We start from the raw sequence: 25,730 nt of genomic DNA on the forward strand, positions 1-25,730 counted from the left end.
AATGAATCTTTTTTTTCAGTATAGTAAGTCTTGTCTTTTTTTGGTTCTTATTTTTGTGCATTTATTTGTATTGATATTCAGATGAGAACAAATACATTTTTTGTGTGTTTGTATGTTGGGTTATTGAAGAGAAAATCTCTGGTGTGCAACAAAATTATTAGTGGTTTATTTTTGAGTCATTCTCTAATCAAATCAAATGAGTATTTACACACAGGGATCCCACACTTCTTGAAAGTATCTGCATTTCAGACACATAAATTCAAGTACTTATAAACAAAAATAGGTCCTTGAATGTGCTTGAATTTAAAGTTTAACAATTGTACTGTGCTGCTTTCAAAAACTGATTAAAAAAAAAGTAAGAAATTCTTAATTTAAAAATCGTACATTTAAATCTTACACATGAGCTATGACAAATAATGCATTTTATCAATATTATAGAAACCACATTTGATTATTACCACCAGTGTTCAATATAAAGGTGCAGTATGTAAGTTTCAACCCAGTGGTTGAACTAGGTATTGCGCGCCTGGTTCAAAACACATGCAAGTGCAGGTTGCCAGATTGATGACACCAACATATCAGTGATTCAGCATGTAGATTTAATAATGTTAACGACATTTAATATGTATTAATTAGATCATAAACCTTACCATTTCGTTGGAGTGCAGTGAGTGCACTATTATGTGCTTCTGAATGGCTGTAAATTTGACATTTCTGTCGTGTTTCGTCTTGTGCAAACAGCCAAATAGCTTACCACTGCAAATCTCATCATGTAGCATGTTGTTAGGACACAGGGATACAATGTAACCTGCTCACCTAGTGCTTACATTCATAATATTTATATTTTTTGCTAATTAATAATCACCTCTTGGGGAACTCTGAATCTGAATCTCGTTTCGGAGTCGGCTACTGTCCACCAGAGGTTGCATTTTCGATTGCGGACGCATGCTTTGAGAGCCTTTCTTAATGAATTAATCAAATATGTGGTGATTTTCCATGAAGGGAACCCGGGGTGCTGAAATATAATTGGCTAAACTAGCAGTGGGCAGGATAAAAGAACCAAACCAAAGACAGACGTTCCAGCACGTAACGCACATTTTCAAAGCAAAATATCTGACTTCAGCATTGTTTTCCAGATAAACAAGAATGTTCACTTAGCATGTTTCTGAAATATCTGCAAACATATTATGGTATTTTTATGCTATGGAAGAGTCAGAAACTTACATACAGCACCTTTAACTAATTGTATATTAAACTTCTTTAAAACGGTCAACATTTTTGAAAATGACACATTCAAAACCTCATCATTATGACATTTTAATGTGAATATTAAGTGTAAATTAAATATTAAGTACAGGAAAGACTTTCGTGATGCTTTATATACTGGAGGTGTGAATTACAAAGGTGTCTGATTTAAAATGATCAATGTTTTCCATCAGGTAAGTCATGTCTGCTGTATGTTGCTTTGAAAATTGCAAAACGATTATAATTGCAGAAGTAGACTTAAAATTATTATTTTTTCACCCCAAAATGTAAAGTATCTCATTATTATTACACTTTGGTTCCAAACCTTTGTGTTTCTTTCTTCTGTTGAACACAAAATATAGACTATTTTGAGGGATGTGAACAAAAACAATGGTCCCTACGTATTTCCTGTTTTACATTTTTAATTTCTATAGCTCCAGAGAATTAAAAAAAGAGCCACATATTGATAAATAATGTTATGACAGCTGTTTTAACATTAAGTTATGATTGAATTGCCTCTTGTTACAGAAATAGTTTAAAAACAAGCAGGAAATGTTCATGGGCCAATGACATGACCACATATTGAAGTGGTCTATATTTTGAAGAATGCTGGTAGTTAGCACTTCTATAGAAGAAAAAAACACTTTAGAAGTCATTGGATGCCAGCTACCAGCATTCTTCAAAATATCTCCTTTTGTGTTCAACAGTAGAAACTCAAATAAGTTTTGAACAAGTGAAGGGTGAGTAAATGATTCTCATTTCAAGTTTTGCGAGGCTCCAGTTATCTATTACTTCCTAATTAGCCAAACAGTTTTCAGTGTAAAAGGGATCAAAATACCAATGTTTGATGTTGGTTAAGTCATTCAGTTTCAGTCAGTACCTCTTGTCAGATGCTGAAATGTGAATTAATCTCTAGCTCGGGATTGCTAATCATGATGAAATGGATGTGGGTCGGCTCTGGTTATGTTGGGGAGAGGAATCTTTGAAATATTTCTGTATTTTAAATATCTAAATAACTTGTCCCTAGGACGACAAGACAGTTTCGTGAGACCTGAGCCTGCTGGTAAGCAAGTGTTCAGGACAGGAAACAGTGCTGAAAATATCAATATCAATCTGATTAATCTTTTCTGTCAATCAGTTTGAATTTTAGCAGTTCAATTGGTGATCTTAAAATAATACTCCTTAATTTATATGAATAATTCACGTTTTAGTCATTTAATTACTACTTTGAGTGACATTGTTGAAATCTGAAAATGTCCCATATATAAACACAGATCAAGTTATCATCAGCTTAATTCAGTTTGGATGGCTGTATCTTAATCACCTATGAAATTTTGTATTACTGCATTTTAACTCAAAATATTGTTTTCAATTTCTGTGGGTCTGGTCCATAGATCAGTGGTCTGGAACCTATGAAGTGTTGTTTTATAAAGCATTCCTAATGTAACATTTTTCAGTAATTTAATGAATATTAAAAAAACGTATATATTTTTTTACTAAAAGATTGTCAAATTTACCAATAAAAAAGAAATTAAAAAAGAGCTTGAAATTATTTTAACTATAAAAATACACATCAACCACTCCAAAAGAAGCTATATCAAGGTGCAAATTACTGGAGGTTTGAGGGGGATTGACCCCCCTAATTTACACTTGACCCCCCCCCCTGAAGGACATCAAACAAAATGTATGTGGGGGATCAGCCCTTTAATAGTGAGAAATAGATTTCTCTGATCTGCATCTTAAATAATAATAGGAATAGTTTATATAATAAAATGCATGCAATCCTTTTGACCACCCCTATAACAGTTCATACCATTGTGAATGCATAATCACATCAATCAGTCTGAAATCTAGAGCACCGAAAAACATGGCAAGTGTTCACAAGACACTTCTAGTAAAATGGGTGTTTATATCTTCATATAGCCTAAAAGTAAAGTCAAATTAAACACATAGTTTGAACTTTGACTTACATCAACTTCTGAAATACTTAATCAGAGATTGCGGTAGGTATAATTACTAATTGGAGATTACTGTAGGTATAAATATCCCTCAAAACACTCAAAATTCAATATGTTTAATTAATAAATTTAAATAAAATGTATAAATACATACATGCTTCAGTGAATAAAATTTATTACATATAATAACATTACCCCCCCCTCCCCCCACACACACACATGGATTATCAATGTGTAATTCACACCCTGAGCTATATGCATATGTCTGTGTGTATATACATGCTCAGCATATGTAAGTTCACCCCTCACAAATCTATCTTTTAAATTTATGTTTTAATAGGAAGCTATACAGTATTATATTTGTGCAGATACGTTCGATTAGTCAGTACTGAAGCCAAATCTGGAGCTAATAAAAACTTAAAATAACGGTCCAAAAACTAGTACACCCAATTTTATATGTTATAGAAAAATATTAAATACAAATTTAACAAAGAGGAAAAATCAAGAGAAGCAAAATAATTAAAAATGTAGTTAAAAGTTTTTAGGTTGTCATTTTTTTTGCAATATTTTGCTTGAATTTAATTGTATTATCTTTTAATTTCTTAATCTGTTTGGTGACTAAAATATTATTTTCATAAATATATCCGTTTAAATAAATCTGCTTTGTTTAAATGCACCAAAACACATTGCCTATATTCACTGAGAAATAAAAATATTCATTTGCAAAATGGGGTGTACTCAGTTATGCTGAGCACTGTATGTATGTAGACAGACAGACAGACAGACAGACAGACAGACAGACAGACAGACAGACAGACAGACAGACAGACAGACAGACAGACAGACAGACAGACAGACAGATAGACAGATAGATAGACAGATAGATAGATAGATAGATAGATAGATAGATAGATAGATAGATAGATAGATAGATAGATAGACGTGTAGGTAGATGGATAGGTGGATAGATAGATAGATAGATAGATAGATAGATAGATAGATAGATAGATAGATAGATAGATATACAGATAGATATACAGATAGATATACAGATAGATATACAGTTTGTTTATTATTTGTTTATTTAATCATGTAAACTTTAATATTGATGAGGTAGCCTATATCATTGAATAAATTTCCTAAGAATATACTCTGATTCTGAATGAAATATCTTCTGTTTCCACTATATACCTCATGATATCTTAAAACAGTCCATATGTATGAAAACTGCTTATTTAGCTGAAACCTTTTCAAACTAAATACATTTTGCACAAAAATTAAAAAGTGGTTGATGTTTCATACTGCAATGATTTTGACAATAGATATATGCATAGTTTATTAACAACATTCAGTCTAAAAGTGCATGGCGTATGGGTAAAATTCAATACAATTAAAAAAAATCTATGTACTAATATAACATCAATAAACTGACTAAGATATAAGGAAAAGCATTTTGGCACTTAATAGTTCTACATCCATACTAAATTGACCCGAATATTAAAAGTGTTGCTGATATATAGCTTTTAAAACTATAAAGGATGTATTTTGAGGATGTTAAGAAGCAGAAGTCTTGCCTCCTTACAGAAGAAAGACATTTAAATATTGTGCCTGTGTAATGTTTTCTTATTTAACCACACGCTTTATGTGGACTCACTCAGAATCAGCGAAACACTGTGACACGAGTATGAGATGTTTCACAGCAAAAACTCTTCACGAAAAAACTTCTGCAATTAAAGCGGGATTACATTTGCATACACTTCAAGTCCAAGTGCTGCATATCTGTGCTTTTAAAATACCAGCCGAGCGCTTTCCGCCTGAATCTTGCGGTTCAAATGCACAAGTAGGACTATTTTGAATTTAAAATGCTCTTAATGCACAAAACTGCATACCAAACAATACGCATAATCTTGTATTCTCTATGAGCTGCATATATGCATGTTGTTTAGTATGCGCTTTTATATGACGGGGAAATGGAAAATTATGTAGATCACACTTCATCAAATAAGTGGAACACGTCTTCTATGTAGACATTCAGAAATAATGTTATCTTAATATTATACAGTGAGCATTTTATGATTGTCTGACTAACAATGAGTGTCATGGCTTTGCTTGAGCTGGTATTTCTGAACAATACAGATTAATAGGCTTTGAAAAATAGAGCTTCAAAAACTTATACTTTTAACCCTTGTGTGCTGCAGGGGATGTTTTCATCCATCTGGGGGGATTTTTAAGTCTTAATTTGTACACAACTTGATCAATCTTATTTTGACATGTATTTTTGGGAAAATGCTTTGACATTTTTCAAAAACGTAATAATACACACACTGTAAAATGTAATGAGTTGACCTTAGAAAAATTGAGGAAACCGATTACCTTGACATTTCTAAGTAGTGTATTAATTTTGAGTGAGGATGACTTAAAACAGTTTGCATTTACAACTTCTTAATAAAGTAAACTTCAGAACTGTTGACTCAAAATAATTAGTTCTACCTAGTGTTTACATTACTAGGATAATGTTAAAGGGCACCTATGGGGAAAAATCTACTTTTCAAGCTGTTTGGACAGACATATGTGCATGTATGGTGTATAGACCATAATATTGGGGTGATATAAACACACCCAGTCCTTTTTTTTTTCAAATTTAGCAACATAAAAACGGTGGACCAATTGGAGCGGTTTTCAGATCGACCGCGACTTTACATAGGAGAGCGGTCCCCCCCGCCCACCAATATTGATTGACAGCTGCGCGTATTAACATGTCCCGGTAGTCACGTGTATAATCCTATCATCAAGAGAGGACGAGCGCAAAGCAACCGGGAATAAAAGGTGTGTTCAGTTCGCTAGGATCATCAATCATCATCAAACGTGATCAAGAGTGAGTTTCACATGTTTAACATGTTTTAAAACAGAGCATGTGTGTAATGAATTACAGCGATTTACTTCAGCTTTACTTCATCAGCACAGCCGCGTGTCAGAACAATTATAAAGGAAGACGCTTCAATCCCGGTTTGTGGATGTTAAATCAGGTTTATTTTGTACATTAATATAACAGATATCCATACAGCAGTGGAGATTAACCTGTAGCCTGTCACATTTGCGTGCAAAAAGAGTGCAAAGCTAAACAGGCGCTCTGTCTGTGTGTGTGTGTGTGTGTGTGTGTCTGCTGCGGTGTGTGTCTGCGCGCGTGAACTTTGTGTGACTCTGCGATGCAACTGCACAACAAATACTCATTGGTAAAGTTCTTACTGTAGTATTTCTCACAAACGCTACGTGAGATCTGCTTCCTTTAAATCTGTCTGACGCAGCCGAGGGAGGAGATTAAGGCACGCAGAAAGGCCTGTAGAAATGGTGGGTGGGGAGGACTAGCCTTAAAGGAGCAGTACACCAAATCAGCCACCCAGTGAAAATATGTATTAATAGGAATTTAATAAAAGGTATATTAAATAATCTGATGGGTGTTTTGAGCTGAAACTTTACAGACACATTCTGGAGACACAAAACACTTATGTTAAATCTGAAGAAAGAGCTAACCTAGGTGCCCTTTAAGAATCCGATTGCCTTAAAATGATCAAGTAAGCTCAGACTCAACTTTATTATCCCATTTAGGGAAACTAAAATTACAGCAAGGTGCCGTAACACAGGCGAAGTTCCCTGTACACATTAATAAAATATTACCCCACAACATCCAATACATCATAAAGAAGGTGCATCTCTCTCCCACCTGGACTCATTTAATGACCTAATGGCCACCATTATAAAAGAATTTCTGACTCTATTTGTCCTGCAAATAGGAACTCTAAAACGACGTCCTGATGGCAACAGCTGAAACAGCTGAGTACAATGGGTGATCTGGGGTGCATAGGATACCCTGAGCTCTCTTTAAAACACTAGTATGGTAAATTACTGTTGGACCAGTTTGGTTAAAACCAATGATCTTGCCTGCCACCTTCACCAGACCACTCAACCTTTTCTTGTTTGACACACTCAGATTACCGTACCAAACTACACTGCAAAAAGATAAAACAGATTCAATAAATTGTTTATAAAACGGTGTCATCATAGAGGTGCAAACCTGAAACGATCTCAGTTTCCTCAGAGAAAACATTCTTTGTTGGACTTTTTTATGGACAGCCTGAGTGTTAGGTAGAAATGTCAACATATTGTTAACTATGTTTCTAACTACAGCTCCGCGTACAAGTTTGCGATGCAGTTTGCGAATGTTCATTGGAACGATGGATTTAGGAAACGCCAAATCAACAAACTATGTTTGTAACGACGGAACTTGTGACACTAGTTGGCTAACGATGGTTTTGGGAAACGAACCCCTGGCCAGCACATTCAACTTTTTTCAGTTGGAATTTGGCCCATTGAATATTGAACAATAATAATAATAATAATAATAATAGAGCTTCGCAATTTAACTAGCCTCTCGTAAAAAGAGTACACTTGAAATTCCATGAATGACAACAATTTAGTATTCAAATTAATTTTAATATGGACTTTTCTCTATTTAAAAACAATACAGTAGTGAAAGATGACTTCATTTACATCAGACTGTGTTTTCTTGCACAGCTGGATGTTGAACTCATAAAAAATAATAGTTTGCATTAAACAAAACTGATTAGCTGAAGTCGCACCGATGCGACAGCCAACAGAGGTTTTGACTTGGTCTTAAAGCCTTTTTGATGGGTTATTTTCACAATTTATGATAGCATAGCAGTGAAAACGGGACAAAGGAGCTTATGTAATGGGACACTTTGTCAGTAACCCCCCCTGTCTATGGTCCTGTAAGAGGTACAATTTGTAATTTTTACTGTTTTAATTTTTACCAGCAACAATCAAGAATGCATGATTATATGCTGTCTTGGCTTTCCATATTAATTGGAATATATGTAAATGGCACATAGACCTATGTTTCCTTTACAAATATTATTGAGAACACATTACATATTCTATTCAATCACCTACAAAAGCTAACACATGTTCTAATATCATATATAAATCATAATAATGGAAGTCGATGGGGCAAAAACAGCCACCAACATAATGAAAGGGTAGTCAATTTGAACAATACACTAGGGTTAAGCCTATTTAGAGATGGTTTCTTGTCACATTGTTTTCATGACACTTGAGAATTATTCTTATTTACAATAATAAAAACAATAAACATTTTGACATAATTATGGAAATTTTACTTGCTATTGTCCAGCCATAATGTTTTGTGAGATTGATCCAGACACTCTTTTTTTGGCAGCTAAATGGGTCGAGTTAGACTGTAATTTGATGACCAGCGCTTTAATATTTAAATCATCAATCGAGTATAAACCTGTCAGCTTTTTATCGTAGCTTAAAAGGTGCCATAAAACCCAGTATACTTTTCCAGCAAGCCTTTATGTTTGTCAGTCAAAGTTGTTACAGAATTCTAATATACAGGTCTGGTTTTTATTGAAATGAATTGGGCTACTTTGAAGTGTAATGAGGTCACGCGACTGACACCGTTAATGAGATGAAAGTGTTTTTCATTTAAAGCTCAAAGATTGGAGCGACTGAGGAAAGAACGACAGAACCAGATCAAATGCAAAAACATCCAGTGGAAAGAGAGAAGCTCGTCTCAATCAGGTACAGTAGCATAACATTTTTACTAGGCTTTTGTATGCGGTATATATTTTTTGTTGCAATAATTTCTGAAGCGTTTACCACAATGTACATCATTATCATGATATTGACCTGAGCTGCACAAAGTTTGGTTTAATGTGTTATATAAAAAAATTATTTTGTGCGTGCGTGTGTGCGCGTGCGTGCGTGCGTGCGTGTGTGCGCGTGTGTGCGTGTGTGCGTGCGTGCGTGCGTGCGTGTGTGCATATTAAAGATCAGTATATATTAAAGATGTTGTTGCAGGAGCTAGAGCATTGTTGCGCATGACACGCATTGTGAATTGTGTAACTTTGTAGACTCACACGTGTTGCTTAGGCCGACTTTGCTAAAAATTTGTATAATATTTCTAATGGCTCGTTTCCACTGACTGGTACGGTACGTTACGGTTTGGTACGGGTCACCTTTATCAGGCTTGCGTTTCCACTAACAAGGGTACCCTTTTGGTGGGCGTGGTGTATGACAGAAAGTTTCATTCGACGTCATTCTCACTCGAGGAAATGTCTACAGTAAAGCTGTACGGGTCACTTACATATCATATGAGAAGCTCTTCTCACAAAACAGATGCTTCATACACAGAAATACTTGTGCAGAAATGTTTATTACTAACTTTTCAATAAACATGAGTTGATTATAACTGCAGATCAAAGACAGTGCGAAACAGCCATCTGTAATTATATTAAATAACTAAATAAATGAACATATATAAACACATACAGCCCCTTACAGTCTCCAATATGTTCCCAACTACAGAAGAACTACATAAAGTAGATATTTCGCCCGTATTTAATGTGCTCCTTTTTTTCCGGCTTCTCCTTCGTTTCTTCACGCTTCACTCTCGCGTTTGTCAGTGTCTGACAGGATCGGGTTTCAAAAGCACATCAATAATCAAGCGCAGGTTATTATCATCAGCTCAAGAAGTTTGTTATTTCAGATATAATGTAAGACGCGCGGCGAGCGCAAGCAAGAAAGCGAAACCGCTCGCGCCTCAGTCTGGCTTGTAAAAAACTACGGGGCACAGGGTAAATCTGCTCTTCTTCATGGCTTTGTGGCTGTTCATCAAGACGACGACAAGGTTTGTTTGAGCCCAGGTCGACCATGGCTCGTTATTATATGTATTTATAATTCCGCTAAAATCTCTCGCTGTTTTTCAAACATGGCGGGTTTTTTGTTTTCCTTCTGGCTGCGCGTGTGGCTCCGCCTTTTGGTACCCTTTCTCGTGTTTGGTACCCTTTCGAAAGGGTGCCGAAAAAGTGGTACGGTTCGGTTCGGTTCGGTACGCTTTTTGACAGTGGAAACGGCCATAAAAGCGTACCAAACCAAACCGAACCGTACCGTACCACTCAGTGGAAACGGGCCATAATTATAGCATAGCTTTCCACCCAATTAAGCTAATTAAGTAATAACTAAAAAATAAAAACACAAATGCTTAATCACTGCCCGGCCCAAGGATAGTGGCAGGAAATATCGGCCCGAATATTACTCCCAGGAAAAAACATGATGTGTTCAGTACTTATTTTCCCTGCTGTATGTTCATTATCATGATGTGATGCATTATTGAATCAGCACATGCTCTGAATGTTTTTATTCTTGATCTTTTTTTTTTGTAGCAGACGATTTGAGTTCGCTTTTTGAAAAGAAAGACTTTAAGGACAGGCCGCGGAGCACGGGCAGTAAATCCACACTCTCGCTGCGGCTGGAACAGTGTCCTCAACAGCTCAACAACCCCTTCAATGAGTACTCCAAATTTGATGGCAAGGTGAGCAAGTCAAGTCAAGTGGAGCTTTATTGTCATTCTGCTACATAAAGTGGAACAAAATGTCTCAAAGGACCACGGTGCTACATAAATAAACGTTAGCATAAATATGAACACAACACTGGATACAAATAAAGTCGGAATTATTATCCCTCCTGTATGTTTTCTTCCCCAATTTTTCCCAACACATTTCTAAACATAATAGTTTTAATAACTCATTTCTAATAACTGATTTCTTTTATCTTTATCATGATGATATTAAATAATATTTGACTAGATATTTTTCAAGATACTAGTATCCAGCCCAGAGTGACATTTAAAGGCTTAACTAGGTTTTTTAGGCAAGTTAGGGTAATTAGGCAGATTATTGTATAACAGTTGCTTGTTCTGTAGACAACTGGAAAAAATAGCTTAAGAGGGCCATTAATATTGACCTTAATTATTTTTTTTATTTTTATTTTAAAACTGCTTTTATTTTAGCCAAATGAAAACAAATGAGACTTTCTCCAGAGGAAGAACTATTATAGGAAATACTGTGAAAAATTGCTTGAAATATTTGAAAAGGAAAAAAATTACAGCAGGGCTAATAATTTTAACTTCACCGACATATGTATATATTAGTGTTGCCACAAATGTTGATATTTCGATAAGCATCGAGACTGGAATATATATGGGTTTCAAGGTATCATATCAAAGTTAGAAATTCCAGCATCGTGACAACAGTGATGTATATTAGGGGTTGAATGACTTCAGATTTTTAGTCGACATTTATGGTATCCAAGTCGACATCGACTAGTCGCTGGTGTTGCCATCAACAAAACAGTGTAAAACAAATGCACTGTCAACACTTTCATTTCGTTGATAATGCAACATTAGCACCCGGGCTAGTTTTACTGCTAAAAAAATGTTTATATATGTATATATATATATATATATATACCCGGGCTAGTTTTACTGCTAAAAAAATGTGTATATATACACATTTTTTTAGCAGTAAAACTAGCCCGAGTGCTAATGTTGCATTATCAACGAAATGAAAGTGTTGACAGTGCATTTGTTTTACACTGGTGCAAATTGGTAATTGGTACTGTTGCATTGTTTTTGCAACGTGTTGAGCCATCAAATAGCATGTGTATATGATTCCTTCAAATAAATCGCAAATTGTGGAACTTTGTGAAACATTTACATCTTCTGTTTTGTTGATGACAACACCAGTGACTAGTCGATGTCGACGTGGATACCATAAATATCGACTAAAAATCTGAAGTCGTTCAACCTCTAAAATACATTACTGTTGTCACCATGCTGGAATTTCTAACTTTGATACGATACCTGATACCTTGAAACCCATATATATTCCAGTATCGATGCTTTTTGTGGCTGAACAATATATTCAACAATATATATAAGGGCTGCACAATATAGTGTTTCAGCATAGATATCGCAATGTGATCATTGGAAATAGACACATCACAAGAAATGGAATGTTGTTGTGTTTTTGATGGCTGTGAATGGATAATTGTACCACATGTGACTTTAACAACGATTCATTTAATTGAATTATTTTTATCATTCAGTTACTGTACTTGAATACTGTGACTCGGGAAATGATAAAACAGTTCATTTTTGTTGTATTTTTTCTTGATTATATTTATAGATTGCTATGCATAAAAATACACACAACATGTACAAATATGGAAATGCACTGCAAATAGCACAGACCACAACAAAAATATGTCAGGGAAATTAATATATTACTCATTAGATTTTATAGAGATGCACTATATATATATATATAAAATTCTGCAAATAATTCTGACTTCAACTATATAAATATACAGTTGAAGTCAGAATTATTCGCCCCCCCCCCCTTTTATTTATTTATTTTTCTTCTTTTTTTGAAATAATTCCCAAATGATGTTTAACAGAGCAAGGAAATTTTCACATTATGTCTGATAATATTTTTTCTTGTGCAGAAAGTCTTATTTATTTTGTTTCGTCTAGAATAAAAGCAGTTTTTTAATTTTTAAAAATTAATTTAAGGTCAAAATTATTAGCCCCTTTAAACCATCATTATACAATAACTTGCCTAATTACCCTAACCTGCCTAGTTAACCTAATTAACCTAGTTAAACCTTTAAATGTCACTTTAAGCTGTATAGAAGTGTCTTGAAGAATATCTAGTCAAATATTATCTACTGTCATCATGGCAAAGATAAAATAAATCAGTTATTAGAGATGAGTTATTAAAACTATTATGTTTTTATTTAAACGTAAACTTTTTATTTTGTTTAAAAATGAGTATTTTGATGAGCCTCAAAGCATGCTCTTTGTAAAAGCCAGAACAGAGAGGCCTGGTGTCACGCAGGTTTCTCTGCTGTCTCCTTGCATTAGGATCAGCTCCAGGCTCCAACACCTTTGCTGAAAAGAGAAAGACTGCCGTTTTAATTTTTTGACAGTTGCAGAGATTTTAGGTGTAGTTTGTCATTGTGCATCACTTACGGCTGCTGTTCTCACCTGTTCCCCTTTGGCTCTTTAGATTTATGTGTCTGTTTTTCTGGATTTGTTTAGTCTTTGTTTGTTTAAGAGAAGCAGAAAGGCATCTTTTTCTTGTAAATTAAATCAAGGCATGTTCTTTTCAGTGAAATAAATTAATTTAGCTGTATCGTTTCACTACTCTATCTCAATCAATCAATCAATCATAGGTATTTCATTTATTTATATATATATTTTTTTGCTTGTTTTGAAAATTACAAGGATGTAAAATTAGTTTGAGCTTGTGAGCAGTCATGCAATCGATATACAAAACAAACCAGATTCAAGGCCTTGCCCAAACCTTAAGCAAATGGATTTACTTTTGTTTATGTTTATTCACCATCTTTTTGCTTTAAAGCAAGAGAGATACTCGTTACAATTACTGCTACGACAGCAACCAAAACAATGAATGTCTACCACTCAATGCAGTTTATTTAAATGTTTTATTTATTTATTTGTTTTAATTTGTTTGAGATATAGAAGTCAATAGACATGCCGATTTTTCATGATAACGATATATATATATATAATAGCTTGAATAAGTAGTTATTATTTAATGTTTTAGTGTGTTTTTTAAGAATATTCAGCTTGTTGTTTTAGTGCTCACAAGTGCTTAATAAACTAATTTATTTTCACACAAACATTTTCCTGTTAATCTAGCTTATTTATAGGGCTTTTGTTCTTAAACTCTGCTCCATTTATTAAGTCAGTAAAATGTCAACTACAGTGCAAAAGCATTTATTAATATTAGGTGATGTTAATCCCTAATAACACATTAAATTACAATAATCGTTTTATTAAATAGAGTTAATAGCTATTAAATTCTGTTGTATTTTTAGAATTAACTTTAAATAACTATAATATGTCTTTTAAAGCATTATCTAATGTTTACTAATGTGTAGTTTATCACCAATTATACCTGTTAAAGTAATGTTGTTAGGCCAATACTGTGATAATGCCATATATCATGATAAAAGCTTCAGTAGTTAATCGCAACGAGAAAGTTTACAGAAGCCTAGTAGTAAAGATACAAAATGAACCAGATTCAAGCCCTTGCCCCCTAATGAGCACCAAACCTCAAAATAAGGACACAGCTTCTCTTTTGTTTGCGTCTATATGCCATTATAATATGCCGAAACAGTTGCTTATGACATGTTTTCACCTTTCTTTTTCAGGGCCATGTTGGTACAACGGCAACCAAAAAAATAGATGTCTACCTCTCAATGCAGTCGACCCAAGAAAAGCTTCACCCCATGACAGTGGTCACCATGGCTAATGCTCGGGTCCACGATCTTATCGGGCTGATCTGCTGGCAGTACACCTGTGAAGGCCGCGAACCCAAGTTAACGTGAGTAGAAAACGCTCTATTTCACCCAGACCTTAATTCCTGGCTGTACCTAAACCCCTGTCCGAATAGCCAGAGGCGTTTTTTCCACTGCAGGTGACATTGTCACATCAAGCAGATCTGTGCTGTCCACAGAAAATGTGGACAGTGAATATAAATACACCGAGTTCTATCAAGAAAAATACTTTTTTTCCCCCCTACTTTGTTTATAACTACTACAATATAAAAGGATTATTAATTACTTATAAGGAACTGTTTTTTGTTTTAAATGCTGCTAAGAAGACATATTAAAACAGTGTTTCTCAATTGGTGGGTTGCGACCAAACATTTTCAGTGGGTCACGGAGTGTGTGGTCAAAAAAACAACTAAAGTTTTATTTTTAGTTTATTTTGCTTATACCGGGCTTTTATTTTGAATTGCGGGTGCAAGAACCATACCGTTTGACATGTGAAATTTAATTTCATTAAAGTAACAAATATGTCGAAGCGCAAGTATGACCCCGAATATGTAAAGTATGGATTTATATATACATGTATATATATTGACGACAAAAAAGACTTAAAGCCTCAGTGTGTCATATGTAGAGAGGTGCTCATGAAACCTTCTAAATTAAAACAACATTTAGAAACCAAACATCCCGGTTGCAAGGACAAACCTGTGGACTATTTTCAAAGACGACTCCAAGAGCTGAGGGCATCACAAGTGCATACATTTAGTTAAATGACAGCAATAAAATATTGTTTATTTGTAAGTCTTGGTGATTTTCTTATGATTTATCTGTCACTACTTGTGTATGATAACAAATAAATACTAATTAATTATAATTCCTAAAATTATATTATAGTTCCTAAAAATTTGGGTCGTGGCTTGATGACCGTGTAAAAATGTGGGTCTCATGGCCAAACCAGTTTAGAACCACTGCCCTAGAAGATGAGTCGAGAGTTGCTCCATAATTGTTCAAGTACAGAGAACACCATGCTTTATTATCTTAGTTTTAATAAATAAAATAGTAAAAAAAATCAAGGAATTTTCTTCCTTTTTGTTGTTTTGAAAACATAACAAACCATAACACAACTGTGTCGTATTGAACCCAACCATGAATTTTGTAAACCATTACACCCCTATCGCAAACTGCTGTTTTCTGTTGTGTTTAATTAGTCAGTGAGGTGAAACGTATTTACACTCACTGGCCACTTTATTAGGTACAGCCATTTCACAGCCAATCACACGGCAGCAGCTCAGTGCATTTAGACATGGTCAAGACGATCTGCTGCAGTTCAAACAGAGCATCAGAATGGGGAAGAAAAGGGATTTAAGTGACTGAACGTGGCATGATTGTTGGTGCCAGAGGGGCTGGTTTGAGTATTTCAGAAACTGCTGATCTGCTGGGATTTTCACGCACAACCATCTCTAGGGTTGACAGAGAATCCAGTGAGCGGCAGTTCTGTGGGCGCAAATGCCTTGTTGATGCCAGAGGTCAAAGGAGAATGGCCAGACTGGTTCCAGTTGATAGAAAGGCAACAGTAACTCAAATAACCACTCGATACAACTGAGGTCTGCAGAAGAGCATCTCTGAACACACAACACATCCAACCTTGAGGCGGATGGGCTACAGCAGCAGAAGACCACACCTGGTGCTACTCAAATTGAGCACCGTGTCAATGCCACAGCCTACCTGAGTATTGTTGCTGACCATGTCCATCCCTTTATGACCACAGTGTACCCATCTTCTGATGGCTACTTCCAGCAGGATAACACATCATGTCATAAAGCGTAAATCATCTCAGACTGGATTCTTGAACATGACAATGAGTTCACTGTACTCAAATGGCCTCCACAGTCATCAGAGCTCAATCCAATAGAGCACCTTTGGGATGTGGTGGAACAGGAGATTCGCATTATGGATGTGCAGCCGACAAATCTGCAGCAACTGTGTGATGCTCTCATGACAATATGAAGTAAAATCTCTGAGGAATATTTCCAGTAGCTTGTTGAATCTATGCCACGAAGGATTAAGGCAGTTCTGAAGGCAAAATGGGGTCCAACCTGGTACTAGTAAGGTGTACCTAATAAAGTGGCCAGGTTAATGTATATGTTGATCTACTGCCACCAAAAATTTCAGTAACAGTATAACACTGAAATATTTTTGTTTATACCCATGATGTTCTTTTATATCATGAGTATATGGAGCCTTTAGTAGATTCTTGTTTAAGAAGCCATAAATAAAATATGTTTGTTGTCAAGCCTCCTGGAAAGTGCGGCTCTCCAAGTAATGTACTGGTGATCCTTCCCAGAGGCATTTATATTCCTTTCCCATCCACCTCTGCTGCTAATGCCAGTCTTGACCTTTCCCAGCGAAGGCAGGGATTCCCCTGGGTTTCTTTCTCATCTCCTCATTCAGTTCGTCTCCGAGGTTTGCTGACCGAACACTGCAGGAATTTTCTCCCTGGTATGTGGTACAATATGAAGATTTATACTTTGCTCAGATCGAGGAGAGGGTAACCATTAAACTGGAGAGGAGAGTAAAAAAATCTGATTCCCTCTCGGGCAGCTTGGTGCCTCACTCACACACACAGACAGACAGTCTTGGTGGTTGATGTGAGACCTGATTGGCATAGCAATGAGTCTTTTTTTTTCCCCCTGGAGGAGGGTCAGACTGTGGAGAGGAAGAGATACAGGACTTGTGTGGGGTTTAAATGAGTCCTCTACCTCCCTCCGCCTTCTGAAAGCTGCTTTTGAGAGAGGATCAAGGTAAAACGCTGCCCCTCATGCATTCAGACACCATTCTTTCCGGATGTTCAGATTGCTGTCAGGGCTGGTCAGGCTTTGAGAAGTTTATTAAAGGCTTGGTGGTTCAGTTTTTGTGGCAACACTTTAGTTTAAGTACCACTTCTCACTATTAACTAGTGGCTTATTACCAGGGCCAGACAGAATCTGTGGACATCAGTTGTTAATTCTCTACAGAATCTTGTATTTATTTTTTATTTTGGTTTTATGTGGAATGATTTTGAGAGTATAGTAACTAAACTTAAAATTAAAGAAGTGAACCTCTCATATAATAAGATAAAGATACATTTCCACTTGTGAAAGCAAGTGAAGTAAATAATATTTATATTAAAAGACAGTATTTAACAATATAAAAAATACAAATATTACTTGGCAAACAGACTTGTACATAATAATAATAATAATAATAGTAATAATAATAATAATAATAATAATAATAATTTCTTCTTTCTTTTTCGAAAAAGTCCCTTTATTAATCTGGGGTCGCCACAACGGAATGAACCGCCAACTTATCCAGCATATGTTTTATGCAGCGGATGCCCTTCTAGCTGCAACCCATCACTGGGAAATATTCATACACACTCATTCACACACTACGGACAATTTTAGCTTACCCAATTCACCTATACCATGTCTTTGGACTTGTGGGGGAAACCGGAGCACCAGGAGGAAACCCACGCGAACACGGGGAGAACATACAAACTCCACACAGAAACGCCAACTGACCCAGCCAAGGCTTGAACTAGCGACCTTCTTGCTGTGAGGCGAACGTGCTACCCATTGCGCCACTGTGCAGCCATAATAATAATAATAATAACAATAATAATAATAATAATAATAATAATAATAATAATAATAATAATAATAATAATAATAATAATAATAATAATAATAATAATAATTTCTTACACTTATATAGTGCTTTTCTGCACACTCAAACCATTTTACATATTTTGGGGGGAATCTCCTTATCCACCACCAGTGTGCAGCATCCACCTGGATGACGCAACGGCAGCCATATTGCGTCAGACCACACACCAGCTGATTGGTAGAGAGGAGACAGATTGATGAAGCCAATTATTATATGGGGATGGTTAGGAGGCCATGATGGATAGAGGCCAGTGGGCAAATTTGGCCAGGATGCTGGGGTTAAACCCTACTCTTTTTCGAAGGACATCCTGGGATTTTCAATGAGCACAGAGAATCAGGACCGAGGTTTAACGTCTCATTTAAAAGACGGCGCTCGCTGAGCAGTACAGAGATCAATATACTGTGCCGTTAGGACCCACACAGATTGTAGGTTGAGCAGCTTCTGCTGGCCTTACATAAACCGTATAAACATTTGTATATCATCAAAGACTCTAGAATACACAAGACATTACACTTGTATAGTTTTGAATGGGGAAAAGTGTTACGGTCTGTTTCACAGACACTAGAAATACACTCACCGGCCACTTTTTTAGGTACACTTGTCCAACTGCTTGTTAACGCAAAATAATCAGCCAATCACATGGCAGCAACTCAATGCATTTGCCAGACGGGCTGGTCTGAGTATATCAGACACTGCTGATCCACTGGGATTTTCACGCACAACCATCTCTAGGGTTTACAGAGAATCTGAAAAAGAGAAAATATCTAGTGAGCGGCAGTTCTGTGGGCACAAATGCCTTGTTGATGCCAGAGGAGAATGGCCAGACTGGCTCCAGCTGATAGGAAAGGCTACAGTAACTCAAATAACCACTCGTTACAACTGAGGTCTGCAGAAGAGCTTCTCTAATTGCACAACACGTCCAACCTTGAGGCGGATGGGCTACAGCAGCAGAAGACCACACGGAGTGCCATTCCTGTCAGCTTAGAACAGGAAACTGAGGCTACAATTCACACAGGCTCACCAAAACTGGACAATAGAAGATTGGAAAAGTTGCCTGGTCTGATGAGTCTCCATTTCTGCTGCGACATTCAGATGGTCGGGTCATAATTTGGCATCAACAACATGTAAGCATGGATCCATCCTGCCTTGTATCAACGGTTCAGGCCAGTGGTGGTAGTGTAAGGGTGTGGGAAATATTTTCTTGGCACACCGTGTCAACGCCACAGCTTTCTTGAACATGACAATGAGTTCACTGTACTCAAATGGCCTCCACAGTCACCAGAGTTAATCCAATAGAGCACCTTTGGAATGTGGTGGAACAGGAGATTCACATCATGGATGTGCAGCTGACAAATCTGCAGCAACTATGTGATGCTCTCATGACAATATGGAGCAAAATCTCTGAGAAAAATTTCCAGTATCTTGTTGAATCTATGCCACGAAGGATTAAGGCAGTTCTGAAGGCAAAAGGGGGTCCAACCTGGTACTAGTAAATGTACCTAGTGGTCGGTAAGTGTATATCTACATAAAGCTTGAAATCTCTATTCTTAAAAAAAAAAAAACCTGTTTGTCTATTTTGCACTCTCATAGCGAGGAAATGTAAACAAACCTTCGTTGTAGCACATTTATTAACGCAACACTGACGACCCGTATCTCCAAACAGTTCTTGTTCTTCCACTTGTTCTGGCAACACAACATGGCGTCTCTCTGCCGTCTGAACACTGTAACAGGTAAAAGGTCTTCGAAGCTATCATGCATATTAATGAAGTTGCACCGCATATACAAAAGAGCGCGCGGATTGGTTTGAACCAAGTCTTTCTTATGAATTAATGCAGCACACTTAGAGATACACTCACAGGTACAGACATCCAGTATACATGCTGGATTACATGCGAGAATCTAATCTGTGACGCAGCATCAAAAAATCGTTTCAAACTGGAAGAACGGATTTCCTCGAAATAACGCAAAAACAACCCATTTTCTCTTTTATAGTGAAATATATGTGTCCTAATAATATATGTTTTTAGCAGCGTGGGACACATATATGACTGTCAACAGCTCAAAAATGTGTTTTCAAGAGTTCCCACTTAGATATGCTTGGCGTTTAAAGCAGGTTTGGCATGCTGTCGCGGGAGAGAACCCTGAGCTCGGAGATATTTGAGCCCAGGGCTCCCGCCCGGTCGATAAGCATATCAAGAGATCCGACATCAGGTAGGTCTCGAGAGCTCCCCCTTTAGAAAAGGGAGGAAAAGGAGGAGATGGGGTGGAAGGGGGGATTCTTCCAAACGAAGATAGAGCAGTAGGAAGAAAATGATCCATTTATAGTAAACTAGGATCACTCTGATTGGATTATTACTGATTACAGATGAGCGGCCAGACATGCTCAATCATATCATGTGCTCCTCTCGAAATTAGTTTATGAAACTTCACTTGGTATTTCGTGACCCTTTAAACAAACAGATGAAATTGAACATTACTAAATTTAATTTGCTTGTTTAAGTTCAGCCCGTATAAATAGTTTACAACCACTTACCTTCGAAAAATGTAAATTTAATTAATAATTTTGTTCAGTGATCCAAAAGGCTTTTAACTTGCTAAAAACAGATGTCAAACGGCAAGTTTTAATCCTGTTAGTAATTCACTTTGAAAATTGTTCATCAGTTACGATAGCCTGAAGAATCAGACAATATGATATTCATTCATTAATTTTCCTTCGATGTAGTTCTTTTATTCATCAGGAGTTGCCACAGCGGAATGAACCGCCAACTTATCCAGCATATGTTTTGCATAACGGATGCCCTACCAGCTGCAACCTAGTACTGGGAAACACCCATACACACTCATTCACTCACACACACACACACACACACACACACACACTTATACACTACATTCAATTAGTTAATTCAATTCACAATAGCGCATGTGTTTGGACTAGGTGAAACCGGACCACCCAGAGGAAACCCACGCCAACATGCTAACTCCATACAGAAATGCCATCTGACCCAGCCGGGACTCGAACCAGCAACCTTCTTGCTGTGAGGCGACAGTGCTGAGCCCGATATGATAGTAGATATACAAAAAAAGCAACAGTTTTTCAAGGAAGTTTTCTTAGACAGCACAGAGTTTGAAGTTGAAAGCGAGAAGTTGTACATGTTACTGAAATCCAAAAAGACAACTGGTGTTGCTGGAGATCGGGGGATTTTTCTCTCAGTCGGCTGTTATCTCCCCAGGCTGCTCAGAGCAGGATCATGGGTCTGATTAACACCATGACAGCTAGTCTTTACAGCTCAAGCCTGGATTTCGACAGCGTGTCAGAGCAAATTAAAACGCCATCGTCCCTCACAAACACCAGCGCCGGCACTGCCCTCCAGAGATGAAAACTATATCATAAAGACAGAAGCTTAGCATGTCTGCGTTGAATGAATTGCTGCTGTTAGTTTAGGTTTTTCTGATGCATCACTTTTCCTTAAGGAGTGATCCATTTTGATGTAATATAGGGGTGTATTGTACAGTTGAAGTCAGACTTATTAGCCCCCCTGTATATTTGTTTCCAAAATTTCTGTTTAACTGAGAGATTTTTGTTTTCAACACATTTATAAACATAATAGTTTTAATAACTAATTTCTGATAATTTTATCTTTGCCATGATGACAGTACATAATATTTGACTAGATATTTTTCAAGATGCTAGTATTCAGCTTAAAGTGACATTAAAAAGGCTTAACTAAGTTAATTAGGCAAGTTATTGTATAACGATGGTTTGTTCTGTAGACAATCGAAAAAAATATAGCTTAAGGGGGCTAATAATATTGACCTTAAAATAGTTTTAAAAATTAAATAAAACAAATAATTTCTCCAGAAGAAAAAATATTATAGGAAATACTGTGAAAAAAATATTGCTCTGTTAAACATCATTTGGGAAATATTTGTTAAAGAAAAAATATCACATGAGGGTTTCATGATACGAGTACTTTTATTTCACGGTAATGATTACATTCATGATATAGTTACTTAATGAATTGCTGCTGTTAGTTTACACTTTTCTGATGGATCTCTACTTAAGGAGTCGATCCATTATGATATAAAATAGGGATGTGTGGTATGACTGAAATTTTGGGCTTTATCATACACCCAGCCCAATAAGGCACAAGACGTGTTTGCAACGATTTTTTGCTATTTTCAGACCAGCACATGCCTAAATTTTCACTTTTTGCACCACGTTATTTAAATAGCAAATCCATTAGCGCCAGTTTGTGGACTCATGGGTGTGCTGGACTATAAAGGAGGTGTGTTAAGGTGCAATGTTGGCACATTGCTGTTTTGAGGAATCTGAAATAGACCGTGCCATTGCCAACTGAAAGCTACTCTAAAGTCTAGCGCAGAGTGTGTTAGTTATGTCCCTATGAGTCCAAATGATTACACATTGCTTAGTACACACAGGATGTACAGCAACACACGAATATCTTTACAAATGAAAACAATTAACGGATTAAAATATTTAAAAAATTATTATTTTCTATATAAATATAAAAACCACTGCCTCCATGCCTTCATCTCGGAAGGCTTTTTTTCAAGTTTATGACGATTTGCATTAGTATAATGTTATTATTATTATCAGTATTATTTATTATATGCATGTTTATATTTGTTTTAATGAAAACACGTTTTTTTTGTTTTTTTCATCTGTTGGCTTTAAGAGACCAGAGGTTTTTAGACACCATATGGGGCATAAGAACAGGACGTGTGTTTGGATATAACACACTTCATTATTATTGTTCATTTATTCCTTTGCTGGAAATTAGAACTGAATTTAGAAATAGTTTTGAAACAAATCTCTGCGCTTAACAAACAAAATTAAATATGTAGGGTGATTGCTGTCCTTAGTGAAGTGCGTTTCCACAAAAGTAAAGCAGTAAAGTAAAGAATAATAGTAAAGAAAAAGTAAAGAGGCCGAATGGAGGAGGCTCGTTCTTTATCCTCGCGCTGCAGATGCTCTGTTTAACTGTTTTCTCGCTAGTGAAGCGTTCATTTTTTCCACTTACAAAGTCCTCCATGTAATTAGCAAATGCGCCATGACGTGACACAACTGACTCTTAAAGGGAATGTGAGAGGAGACTCTGATTGATTCAATGCATGTTATTCTCAAAACACACCCAGAACTCATTAAAAGAATAAGCACAACTCTGTTGGACCAAGACCATATTTTTCCGTCCTTAAAATAGCAAAGGTGAATTCGAACACGCCCTTAATGCTTTTGCACCATGAGCTTTCGACTGTGCCTAGATCATTAAAATAAAGCCTTTTATTTCACTGGATGAGAAATTGTATTTCACAGTAGTGATTATATGTCACAATATGGTCATTTAAATAGGTATGTATTCCAGAAAATCAACCAAATGGGTTGTAATAAACTTAAAGAGATCATCCAAACATGAAAGTTTGCCATCATTTATTCATATATATATATTATTTATTTATGCAAACATGTCTGTCTTCTAAAGTTTTGAAACAACTTGTGTAAATAGTGAGTTGAAATATCTTTTTAAATACTTTAGAAATGGAAAGTAATTTTTTTTAAATACATGATGCACAGTATTGGACTTTTGCCAATATTTCATACATGAATTGGCTCAGCTGATGCCCATATCTTTTCTATTTTGTGTGGTAGATTCTATCCCTGCGTCCATCCATCCTTGCATCTATCCATTTATACATCCATCCATGCATCCATCCATCCATCCATCCATCCATGCATCCATCCTTGCACCCATCAATCCATTCGTCCATCCATGGATCCATCCATCCAAATTAATTCATTGGTTGAATTTACATAAATAGTACTATATTGTTATAGATATCTTTATTTTATAATTTTTTTGGGGGGGGTTTCACTTTTATTGTATAGGACACTAGAGAGTATTGACAGGAAAGCATGGGGAGCAGAGATAGGGGAAGGATCGGCATAGGACCACGAGGCAGGAATCAAACTCGGGTCGCCGTGAGCACCGAAGTGCATGTGTCGACGCACTAACCACTACACCACTGGCGCCAACTTATAGATATCATTATCAGGATATGAGATGACTTGTATTGTGATACGATATTGCCCAGCCTTATTATAAAACTAAGCTCTGAGCAAAAGTAATCTGGAATATGGTCAACATACATTATATAGAATGATGATACGGTAAAAGGGTTAACCGCAAAACCGATTATGTTAACTCTTCCTAGTGCTTCTGTCTGGATTCCCACTCATTCTGTGCTAGTCTGCATCAAAACAAGCCCTCAGTCATTTCAGCCCTCAATGAATGGCCTCTGTTTAAACACCCTGACTCATAAATTGTGTCTGGGTGCTTTTGTTTGGCGTCTTTGCTGTTCTCAAATAGGGCTGGGAAACTGATGTGGCTCTTCTTAAACAAACCAGAGCTTTTACACTGCAGAAATGGTTTTCTTATTACAGTTTTTGTCTCGTTTCTAGTCCAAATGTCTAAAAAGTCTTAAATCAAGAAGCATTTTCTACACAAACAAAAAATATTTTCTTGTTTCCAGAAATATTAAGTCAAAATTAAGTGAGTTACTCTGTTGGCAAAATGATCTGCCAGCAGAGTAAGCAAAATGATATTGTATAATATTGTATTTACTTTGTAATAAGTATATTTTCCATACTCCATTGGCAGATTATTTAGCTTGTTTTAAAGAGAAACTCACTTCATTTTGACATTATTTCTGAAAACAAAAAAAAAATAGTTTTTGCTTGTAAAGAATTTTTTTTTAAATTTATTTAAGAATTTCTAAATAGATAAAAATCTAGGATTGTTATGATTATTTTCTATCAATTTGCGGAGGTGCTCAGCCCTGGCGGATTTTAGAGCTCTCCTATTCCACTTACGCTCCAGGGCGTGGGTTGCTGTTTTGAGAGCGCGAGTATGACTGTTATACTGTTATAATCTTATCTGTTGTCTATCTAGCTATCTGTCCGTCTGTCCGTCTATCATTTTGTCTATCGCTCTATCTATCTGTTAGTCTGTCTGTCTGTCTATTGTTCTATCATTCTATCTATCGTTCTATCCATCTATCAATCTAAGCTTATGCTGATCTGTTATCTGTCTTATCTGTTATCTATCGATCTATCATTCTGTCTATTCATCTGTCTGTCTATCTGTCAATCATTCTATCTATCGTTCTATCTATCTGTTGTTTTATTGTTCTATCTTCCTGTCATTCTGTCTGCCTATTGTTCTATCTGTCTATTTGTCTGTGTGTCTATCTATCTATCTATCCATCCATCCGTCCGTCCGTCCGTCCGTCCGTCCGTCTGTCCGTCCGTCCGTCTGTCTGTCGATCGATCTATCGTTTGTTCGTTCGTTCGTTCGTTCGTTCGTTCGTTCGTTCGTTCTGTCTGTCTGTCTGTCTGTCTGTCTGTCTATCGTTCGTTCTATCTATTTCTGTCTATCTATCGTTCGTTCTATCTATTTCTGTCTATCTATCTATCTATCTATCTGTCTGTCTGTCTGTCTGTCTGTCTGTCTGTCTGTCTATCTATCGTTCGTTCTATCTATTTCTGTCTATCTATCTATC

At 36.3% G+C, this 25,730-nt stretch overlaps 1 protein-coding gene across 2 annotated transcripts in view; it reads left to right on the top strand.

Moving 5' to 3' along the window:
- Nucleotides 1-25,730, top strand: part of mapkap1 (MAPK associated protein 1) — a 106,799-nt gene that overhangs the window by 13,762 nt on the left and 67,307 nt on the right. Inside the window, exons 1-4 of one of the 2 annotated variants that reach the window (XM_056457276.1) lie at nt 2,290-2,308; nt 8,733-8,822; nt 10,469-10,614; nt 14,322-14,494. In XM_056457276.1, the coding sequence (XP_056313251.1) occupies nt 14,370-14,494 (125 nt within the window). In that variant the 5' untranslated portion in view covers nt 2,290-2,308; nt 8,733-8,822; nt 10,469-10,614; nt 14,322-14,369. Of the gene's footprint in view, nt 1-2,289; nt 2,309-8,732; nt 8,823-10,465; nt 10,615-14,321; nt 14,495-25,730 lie in introns of those variants that run through there. The other variant, XM_056457277.1, reaches the window with a different exon arrangement.

This window comes from Danio aesculapii, chromosome 5 (genome assembly GCF_903798145.1).
Source record: "Danio aesculapii chromosome 5, fDanAes4.1, whole genome shotgun sequence".
Classification (NCBI taxonomy): domain Eukaryota; kingdom Metazoa; phylum Chordata; class Actinopteri; order Cypriniformes; family Danionidae; genus Danio; species Danio aesculapii.